Below are 9,239 nucleotides of genomic sequence, written 5' to 3'. Positions count from 1 at the left end.
AAAAAAAAAGTCGGCTCCCATTAAAGCGGCTCCCTCTTAGGAGCCGGCTCATGTCGTTCACTTCAAAGAGCCGGCTCTAAGAGCCGGCTCGTTCGCGAACGACACATCACTACAGGAGTGACTCGTTTTTGCCAAGTCGTCATTTCTTTGGGATTTCCATCAAGTCTGATCGAGTGTTTGACCTCCATCCATTTGACGTCGCGTGACAACTTGCTGACGACATCATTTCCAGTTGAACATCATCGTCGAAATCCAAACAAACATGCGGGCGTGTGGGTGTGTCAGAGAGAGAGAGAGAGATTTAGCAAGGCTGAGTTTTGAATCAGTCACTCTTTCCCTCCTCTTGCCTTTCTTTTTGTGTGGACTTTTTTGCTTTACGGTTTAGCACACGGCGCTGCGTTAGTCCGCGTGACGTCGTTATTTCTTCTTCGTGCGTGTTCTTCTGTCAACGACGGTCACGTTTGTCATGACGTGTTGCCACCCAGTGGTCAGACGGCGACACCGCAGTTGAATGAAACAGGAGGGAGGCTCCGGTGGTCGGACAAGACGACGCGATTCTCGAAGCCCTGCTGACATCCCTTGAATTCTTTGCACTTCACCAAATTCAGGCCTTGAAAAAAAGTTGTACGACTACATATTTTGACTGGGACTTTTTATCGCCGCATTGCATTTATTGAGGGATTTCTTTTTAGTTCATTTGCTTGTTCTGTGCAAAATATGAATCCTTTGAACAAACGCAAAAGAAATCATAGCAAATTCCCACCCGTTTCAGACAATTTCAGGAAAAATACGATCCAGGGGACCAAATGGAAGTTTGTTTTCTTCTTACAATGTAATTACAGTTGACGCACGCAAATCACGGAGAATTGAAACTAGGCTGGCCCGCAAGTAGCGAAAATTTGCGTTATTTTGAAGTTATAAATCATGACTTTACCGGTGCGGCCCACTCGGGAATAGATTTTCCTCCACACGGCGCCTGAGCTAAAAGGAGCGTGACACCCCCGGTCTAAATAATTGATTGATGCCAATGTGATAACCACGACAAATCCATCACGACGCGTTGAACGACTTCTGTGGCCGATGATGATTTGGCTCTTATAAAAAATAATCAATAAAACTGTCACGTAAGATTATTTGTCCGTTTTCAACACACGTGATGTCATAAATGAATTTGAAATTGTCCTTAAAAATTGTTCTTCTCTGCATCACTTAGCCACTCTTTCTTTGATGACACCCAAGTCTTTTTTTTCTTTTACCTTGTCAGGATAAGCCATTCAGGTCATGATGGATGGACGATGGATATTCTGTGTGGAAGGAAATTAGCAAAGGTCATCTTTGCACACATGGCAGAGAAACATCTTGAATGCTCTTTTGCAATCGGTGATTGCATTTGGATTTCTTCTGCGCGAAATGGCAGTCCTGTGGGGTCAAAGGTCATCATGTTCTTCGTGAACTTTGTGGGAAGTGCAGTGTGGACTCAAACGTCAATTGACATACACCGCTTCCTGCCCTCCGTTTTCTGATCAGTCGTCACGACACCCGATGTCTGATGATAGGCAACTTGACTTAAGAGGGCCGCCCGTGCTTCGTTTTCCTCTCTGCGCATGCACCTCGTGGTGATTGACACGGATGGTTCAGGAGCCCATTTTGATGTCTTGAACTAAGTTGAGCGTGTTAGAGGCGGTTCGTCTCGTCACACCCATCGTGTCGCAACATACACGTTGACGTCACGGTACTGCTTAGTGACCCAAACGTGACGAACCGGGTCGGAAACGGCACCACGTGAACATGTGGACCGCTTTCCCTCCCCTCGAAAGCCGTCGCGCATGCGCGATGAGCCGGCAGGCGCTCCGTCTGGGATCTTCGCGTGCAGGCGCAAAGCGCGGCCTCGACGACATCAATAACAACAACAACAACAACTACAACATCAAGAAGAAGAAGAGAAAACAACAACAACAGCAGCGAGACCGGCGGGCGGGCGGTCCAGCGTTGCCGGCGGCTGGGCCTGCGGTGAGCGGACGCAGGCGAACATCCCGACCGCCGCCGACTCTGAGGTAAGAGCCCGCCGCGCCCGCGCCCTGTTCGCGGGGATGGCTGCGCGTTCTCGATCCGCTCATGGCCGCCTGCTCGCTCGTGTTGCCCGCGTGCCTGCGTCTCGCTCCCGGGTCGAGCCGCGAACGCGAACGGCCGCGCGCAGACGTCCTCCACTGAACGCCGCGACCGCAAGCGACGAGCAAAGTCGAGAGCGAGAGCTTGGCGGAAATCGCCATTTTGTGCCTCGCGTCCAACGGCAGCCAGTAGGCCGCCATTTGACGGGACCGACAACAAAAGAGCCGTCCGATCCGCGGCGGGCGGACGTCTGCCGGGAAAGCGAGCGGCGGGCGGCCGCGCTCCGCTCGTTTGTCTATTTGGCGTCGCGGCGGCTTCGCCGAGGTCCGCGACGAACGTCAAGCAGCCGGTTGTCCCTCGAACGAGGAAGCCTTTCCGTTTGAGCCTCGCGCTCCCGGCCGACCGCTCCCGCCTCCCGCTCAGCCGCTCGGCGGCGACCCATCTCGAGTTTGGGCTTCGGTTCGGCGGCCGCGTGCTAATTGTTAGCCCTTTGACAAAACGTCTGCGCGCGACGTCGCGAGAGCGCGGACGCACTCCGAAGGCGCGTTCCCGCGATCCCCAAACTCTTGTCGGCGTCGTTCCGAAAACTGCTCGGGCGATTTGAGCGCCGTCGGCGTTCCGCGCTTGAGTCGGCGTTTGCGTTTTGAACATTGTAACGAAGGCGAGTCCACCCTTCCGTTTTCTACATCCCGGCTGACTGTGAGCTGTGGGCGAGAGGCAGGTACGCGCCGGACCCGGTGGGCACATACGGACCCCAGAAGCATCCTCACCTATGGACGGCTTCCAGGTTTCAATGAGCCCGACGTGCATACTCTTGGAATGTGCGGAGAAACCCCCCACACTCGGCAGAACATCGGCAAACCCTCCGGAAGGCCAGAGCCTCAACACGCTCAGAGCCGTGAGGCAAACGTGCTCGCCATCGCCGCTCTTGAGCGGCGATTCGCTTCATCCGGTTATTGGGCGCACTCGATTGCACGCTGCGGTTTTGGAAAACGGGATCTGTCAAATGGTTTCAAATGACGGTGCCCTCGTCTTCATAATTAGGCCTCGCGCCCCTAACGACACACATTGGCAAGACTCGTCCAAGTGAAGAGTGAAGGATGCGTGTGATGCGCGCGTGCAGATGGCCGAGACGGTGAAGTATGTGGACGAGGAGCACAAGAACGTCTTCCTCAAGTTGCTCAACGAGCAGCGTCTGGAGGGGGAGCACTGTGACATCGCCGTGGTGGTCGAAGACGTCAAATTCCGCGCTCACCGCTGCGTCCTGGCGGCCTGCTCCAACTACTTCAAGAAACTCTTCAAAAAACACGAGGTGGGCTCACAACGGCCGACCTGACCCGAGCGACGCGTGCGTGCGTCAGCCGGCCGGTACTCAGTGCGCGTGCGCGTGCGCGTGCAGGTGGACAACTCGTCCGTGATCGAGATTGACTTCATCCGCTCGGACATCTTTGAAGAGGTGTTGAACTACATGTACACGGCCAAGATCTCCGTCAAGAAGAGAGACATCAACCTGATGATGTCGTCGGGACAAATCCTGGGCATCCGCTTCCTCGACAAACTCTGTTCTCAGGTACGCGTCGGCGTCTCGTCGTCCCGCGTCGAAGAAAAGTTTGACGTTTGCGACGAATCCTCGGCCCGAAAGCGGCGCTCACCGACGCGGCAGCCCGCCGGGACCCTTCCGAGACCGGCTCGCTCGTGATGGGACGTGGCCGTTTTCTAGGAGCGTTGTAAATGGGAACGCTGGCCCATGTATTAAAAAAAAAAACAACGACAAAACAGGCTTGCCCCTTCACATTTACGTTTGCTAATTATTGTGACAAATCATGAACATGATCGGTGTCTTCGCAAACACGAATGTCACGGGTCACGCCTCCGTCTCCCGTCGGAGCAGGAAGTCGGGCGAGCCCCGTCGCGCGACGGCTTCCGAATCTGTGCCGGGGAGGAGCTGCGTGCTCGAAAACCGACACGTCCCGTTGGGATCGCGTTGTCATTTCGTGGGGTCCGAGCGGCTAAAAAGCGCGTCTTGAGGTGCGGTCAACGCCGCAGCATAACAATATCGCTTCTCGTACCCGAGAAGCGGCTCTCCATTTCCAAAAAGAAAAAAAGTTTCTGATCTCGATTGTGCCATGAGAGCAGTGAAGTGGGCGGGGCTTTCTGCGTGGGGAGTTTGCGAGAGCCTGTTCCAACCACCACGATTGAAGAGTTTCTCTTCTTTTTTTTTCTCCTTCCCGCAGAAACGAGAAGACGCGCCGTCCGAGGAGAAGGACAAGTTTCCTTATGACATCGTAAAGATGGCGCTGCCTCCTGAGGCTCAGCTGGTCGCTGCGGCCGAGGTCAACACTCGATTCGCTATTTGTCAACGTCAACAATGTCCTCCTACGCTTGCTGTCGGGGAACGCTTGCTCAGCAACGGGGCGCTGATATCGTTTTGCCGTTAACGGCGATCGTTCCCCCCCTCCTGTTTTAATGATGTGTGGGCGGGTGGGGCAACGCAGGTTCTCGGGGAGCACGAGGACGCGCCCGGCGCAGATGACCTCGTCGGGGCCTCAGCCAATCAGGAGCTGGATAAATCTCCCAACGCGGCGCTGCGTGTGCAGGAAGCCATTCTGAAGGAACTGGCCAACGAGCACGTACACAAGGTAGCGCGCAACGGAGCGCGCTTCGGATGACGTGACGAAAAGCGCAAGTCCGAACTTGACTTGACCTCGGGTGCGAGTGACCGAGAGTTGACGCGAAACGGGACGACCTAAAAGAAGCGTCATTGAATCCATTGCGTTCAAGACAAACCGCGCAGCGGGTTCACGTCGCCAACTGCGAACCGACGACTCCGTCCCGTTTGGCGGCGGGTCCGGAAGCGCAGCCTCTCCTCTGGAACGGAGGGCGCCGTCAAGGCGGGATGCTGATGCTGCGGAGAGCGGCGGCTCTTGCGGAAAAGCACGGCGTTCTGCAAATCGGCCGTGAGCATCGCGCAAAATTGATTTGCCTTGGTCCATTCCAAAAAGCGGAACTTCAAAGCCACGCCGTTTGGTCTGAAAGTAACGTTCGCTTCGGAATTGGTCGGGCGAGCGATCGAGCGGCCCGGCCTAAATCGGCCGCTTGTTTCCGGCGCCGAGGGCCCGTTCGCGTTAGAGAGTTCCGAGGGGGGTGGTGACGGCGGGCCGCGTTCGAACTTTCAAAATGTCCGCTCGGAAGCGGGGAATGAACACATCTGTTGTTGAAAATGAACGAATGAAAGAAAGTCCCGTGCCGCGTCAACGCTTGCCGATCGGTCTTCTCTGTTGACGAGGGCCAAGCGCCTCGCCTACGAAGGCGCGAATGAGGCGACCGGACTTGGCCGAGACAAAAGGACTTGGGGATCGGGACCGACTCCGGACGACCTTGACGCTCGCCGCGGCCGGCCGGATTGACGTAGCGGCGTGCGGTCCGCAGGTGGCCTGCTACGACCAAGACGTGGTGACGGACATGGAGGCGGAGCCCAAAGACCTGGGAGCCGAGCACCACGCCACCCAGACGCTAACGTTCGCCGACAGCATGGGCGAGGTGAAAGACGAGCAGCCGCCCGCCTGGGCCGCGGCCGACATGAAGTTCGAATATCTGCTCTACGGGCACCGAGAGCAGCTGGCGTGTCACGTGTGCGCCAAGACCTTCTTGGACGAGTCCCGGCTCAGGTAGCTCGCGGGCGTCGTCGCGGCCGACCTCGGCGCTCGGCGCGTGCGTGACCGCGCCGCCTGCGTCTTTTAGGAAACACGAGAAGCTCCATTCGGCCGAGCGGCCGTTCGCGTGCGAGATCTGCGCCAAAGCCTTCACGACCCACGCTCACCTCAAAGGTAAGAAGCCGCCGCCGCCGGCCGGATGGCTCGCGCTTCCGGAGTGACTCCGCCCTGGCCCCCGTCTCTCCCAGAACACCTGAAGATCCACACGGGCTTCAAGCCGTACCGATGCGAAGTCTGCGGGAAGTCCTTCATCCGGGCTCCGGACTTGAAAAAACACGAGCGAGTCCACAGCAACGAGCGGCCGTTTGCCTGCCAGATGTGCGACAAGGTGCGTGGGCGGAGCCGCGCGTCCGTCCGTCCCTCCGTCTCACCCATCCTTCCGTCTGTCCGCAGGCCTTCAAGCATAAGTCTCACCTGAAAGATCACGAGAGGCGCCACCGGGGAGAAAAACCTTTCGTGTGCGCCTCGTGCACGAAGGCCTTCGCCAAGGTGCTCGCGTCGCTTGATTTCCGCACGCGCCGTCTCGACGCTGCCCGTTAGCGTCCTGAAATGAGCCGTCCCCGAGCCAAACTTAGGACATCCCTTTAATAGGTGCAATGCGTATTCGTGCAAAAAGGATTGGGGCGGGATCCAACAGGGTGCCAAGCGCGCGCGGTGACGGCGTGTACTCAAAGGTCGAGACGAGGCCGATGGCTCCGCCCGACGGAGAGGCGCGGACCGCCGCAGGTTGCTTTTGCCGCCACCTTTCCGCGGCGGCGTCACCGAAACGGTGCCCGAAAGCAGTCGGGCCTTCACGTCGGCTTGTCTCGGTCGGTCAAATCGTCGCCGCGGATCTCGTCGGTGAAATGGCTTTCGGCCCTGGAAATCGTTTTTTTTTTGTTTTTTTCCTCCTAACGCCGGATCGTACGCAACATAACAGAAATGCGAAAAGGAGAACTCTGCTGCTCTTCTCAAGTCTCGTGTACAAGTACGTACTGTAGTATCGGTGTGCCGTGCGCATACCTTGACGGGGTGCGGCCCGGTGATTTTAGTCAGGAAGCGCAGGCGGTTCGTGTGCGAGCCGAGGTACGGCTTCTCGTTTTGTTCGGGCCGTGGATTGGAGGGCACTCGGCGAGACGCCGCAGCTTCCTCGCGCCGCCTTTTTTCCAACTGGAATGGACGAGTCCCGCTTGGAAAAGAAAAAAGAGAGAGAGGTCACGGTCGCGCTGTGCTGCAAATGCTCCGTGAGGGGACCGCGAGCGCGAAGGCACTGACGTTTTTTGGCCGCTTTCTTGCCAGGCATCCGATCTGAAGCGTCACGAGAACAACATGCACAGCGAGAGGAAGTCGGCGAATCCCCTGCAGAGCGACACGGAAGCCCTGCAGGCGGCCGCCATGGCCGCCGAGGAGTCGCACATGGACAACATGAGCTGCTCCTAACGTACGCAAACGCTCGTGTCAAATAAAACTCTTGGTTCAGTTTCATGAGCACAAACGTTGGTCGACGTGGCTCGGCCGGCGCCTTCTTCTCCGGTCGTCGCCTCGGGGTTTGACGAGCCAATGGCAGCCGGGGTTCGCGTGGTAAACGTCCAACGGAAGACAGTCCGGGCGGAGGCGCCGCTCGCCGATGTTGCCCCCGACTCGGAAGAGACGCCGCTGCGCAGAGACGGCGGGCACTTTGACGCCCGTCGGATCGGCGCGGCTCGAAGCGACAACGGACGTGATCCGCGGACCTCGCGTGGCAAACCGAAGTGACGGCCCGCGCCCGAGTCAAAAGGGGGCCGTCGACTCTCGTCGGTCGGGGAAAACGTTTTGGGCAATTCGAAAGGCTCGCCCGCTCGCATTCGCTTGCGTCTCTGCGGGGCAGGTCAAAAGGTGGCCCGGTGTCGCGAGCGCAAAAAGCCCAAAGGCCGCCGCACATCTTGCTGCTTTCACTTGAAATCGGTTCTGCTTATTGGCAAAAAGAGGACAATCGTGTCCACGTCTCAATCTTTGGGGACTTAACGGCAGACCTGGAGCCATTTTGACCCGGAGAAGCTGCCGGACGCGAGGTGAAACGGCTCGCAAAGCGAGAATCCACTGAGCTGCCTCCTTTCAACTTCCGTGGCTTTGCCTAACCTGGAGCGATGACAAGTTCAGCTCGGCTAGGCACACGTGGCCTCTTCGTGCGTGCGTGCGTGTACCTGTTGTCACAACTGAAGCGGGCGGTAACGTCTTTGGCCGTCACGCGCCTGTCGAGCTGTATGGCCACGGAAGCTTTGGAGCGGAGGGGAGCGTGAACCTTAAAGATGCCTTCGCACAACTCGGTCACCTGAACGACACACGAGACGTTTTTGCCGGCGGCGGGCCTCTTCACAAGTCAAGGCCGCGGAGCCTCGCGGTCAGTCCGGGAATCTTTCGGAGCTGGGCGCTACCTCAGCGGCGTGCCGGTACGACTTCAAGCGTGGGAAATAAAAGGGCCATCGAAACAACACCGAGCCGCTTACCTGTTTCTTGTTTTTGTCAGTCCTGGCCCTGAGCAGAAGGCCCGGTTTAGGATTGGACGCTTGGTTCATCCGTCTCAGCTGCGACAACAAGACAACAAGACGCGGGCTCGAGCGAGGAGGCGCGCCGCCGTTCCTCGTGCGCCTTGGCCGCGTGCGTTTGCTTCGAACGCCCAAAGCCAGCAGGAAGGTGGAGAGCTCGATGTGACAGACGAAGCCCGGTCGCTTCATGTCGTCCGACGACAGGTCGTCCGCTCGCGTCGCGCCCTGCCACGGACACGCGAACGACACAAAGACGCACACGTTTACGCGCGTGCACGAGGGGGCCGTCGGGGACATCGTTCGGGAAGCCCTCACGCGCTCGACTCAAAGGTGCTATTGAACGACGTCCTCTCACGCGAGCGAAATCCTCATGACACACGCGCGAATGCTCTCGCCCGATATGGATACACGCAGTCGCACAGGCGGTGCCGCCGGTGATCAAATTTGCCTGTGAGGTCAAAGGTCACGCTCACCGGTACGTCCCCGGCGCGGTCCGGCAGGCAGTCCCGACAAGTCCCGCCCCCGCGATGCTCCGCCACGCCGTCCGAGTACGGCCGGTCACGCGGCGACCGGTCAGCTCGCGCGGCCGAGGCGCGCGTGGAGAAGGCGGGCGGGCGCAGAGGCTCCGCGTCGTAACGGAACGAGGAAAGGCCGGGGGGCGCTGGAAAAGAGCAGCGGGCGGCACACTTCCTCACCCTCCAAAGTTCGGGCGGCGAGACAGGAAGGGCAAGTGGGACGGGCACCTGACTTGCTCTGTTTCCGGATGGTTTTGGTGGTCGACTTGGTTGGCCGCCGACTGGCTACTGGGACTCCGGGGGCCGCAGCTTACGACCGGCTCCAAGTGGGACTGAAGAAAGAAAACCAACGCTAACGCCAGCGCGCGCGATTAAGGCAGTGCAGTCTGTTAGCCCCG

General features: G+C 58.3%; 2 protein-coding genes across 3 annotated transcripts in view; one reads left to right on the top strand and one right to left on the bottom strand.

Moving 5' to 3' along the window:
- The first annotated feature begins 1,841 nt into the window (after positions 1 to 1,841).
- Positions 1,842 to 9,239, top strand: part of zbtb14 (zinc finger and BTB domain containing 14) — a 12,369-nt gene continuing 4,971 nt past the window's right edge. The window contains exons 1-10 of one of the 2 annotated variants that reach the window (XM_019887539.1): positions 1,842 to 2,054; positions 3,233 to 3,421; positions 3,509 to 3,679; positions 4,344 to 4,442; positions 4,605 to 4,748; positions 5,539 to 5,777; positions 5,851 to 5,936; positions 6,011 to 6,150; positions 6,216 to 6,311; positions 7,101 to 7,256. In XM_019887539.1, coding sequence (XP_019743098.1) covers positions 3,233 to 3,421; positions 3,509 to 3,679; positions 4,344 to 4,442; positions 4,605 to 4,748; positions 5,539 to 5,777; positions 5,851 to 5,936; positions 6,011 to 6,150; positions 6,216 to 6,311; positions 7,101 to 7,241 — 1,305 coding nt within the window. In that variant the 5' untranslated portion in view covers positions 1,842 to 2,054 and the 3' untranslated portion in view covers positions 7,242 to 7,256. Of the gene's footprint in view, positions 2,055 to 3,232; positions 3,422 to 3,508; positions 3,680 to 4,343; positions 4,443 to 4,604; positions 4,749 to 5,538; positions 5,778 to 5,850; positions 5,937 to 6,010; positions 6,151 to 6,215; positions 6,312 to 7,100; positions 7,297 to 9,239 lie in introns of those variants that run through there. The other variant, XM_019887538.1, reaches the window with a different exon arrangement.
- The window catches only part of LOC109526302 (uncharacterized), a 6,463-nt gene continuing 4,505 nt past the window's right edge, over positions 7,282 to 9,239 (bottom strand). The window contains exons 6-10 of the mRNA XM_019887494.1: positions 9,070 to 9,150; positions 8,784 to 8,987; positions 8,288 to 8,571; positions 7,998 to 8,112; positions 7,282 to 7,477 (exon numbers count right to left, since the gene is read on the bottom strand). Of these exons, the coding sequence (XP_019743053.1) occupies positions 7,284 to 7,477; positions 7,998 to 8,112; positions 8,288 to 8,571; positions 8,784 to 8,987; positions 9,070 to 9,150 (878 nt within the window). The 3' untranslated portion in view covers positions 7,282 to 7,283. The remainder of the gene's footprint in view (positions 7,478 to 7,997; positions 8,113 to 8,287; positions 8,572 to 8,783; positions 8,988 to 9,069; positions 9,151 to 9,239) is intronic.

This window comes from Hippocampus comes, unplaced genomic scaffold (assembly GCF_001891065.2).
Source record: "Hippocampus comes isolate QL1 unplaced genomic scaffold, H_comes_QL1_v1.1 scaffold393, whole genome shotgun sequence".
In the NCBI taxonomy this organism is placed as follows: Eukaryota; Metazoa; Chordata; class Actinopteri; order Syngnathiformes; family Syngnathidae; genus Hippocampus; species Hippocampus comes.
Note: the sequence above shows the minus strand (reverse complement) of the source record. Positions and strands in the feature narration are given on the sequence as shown.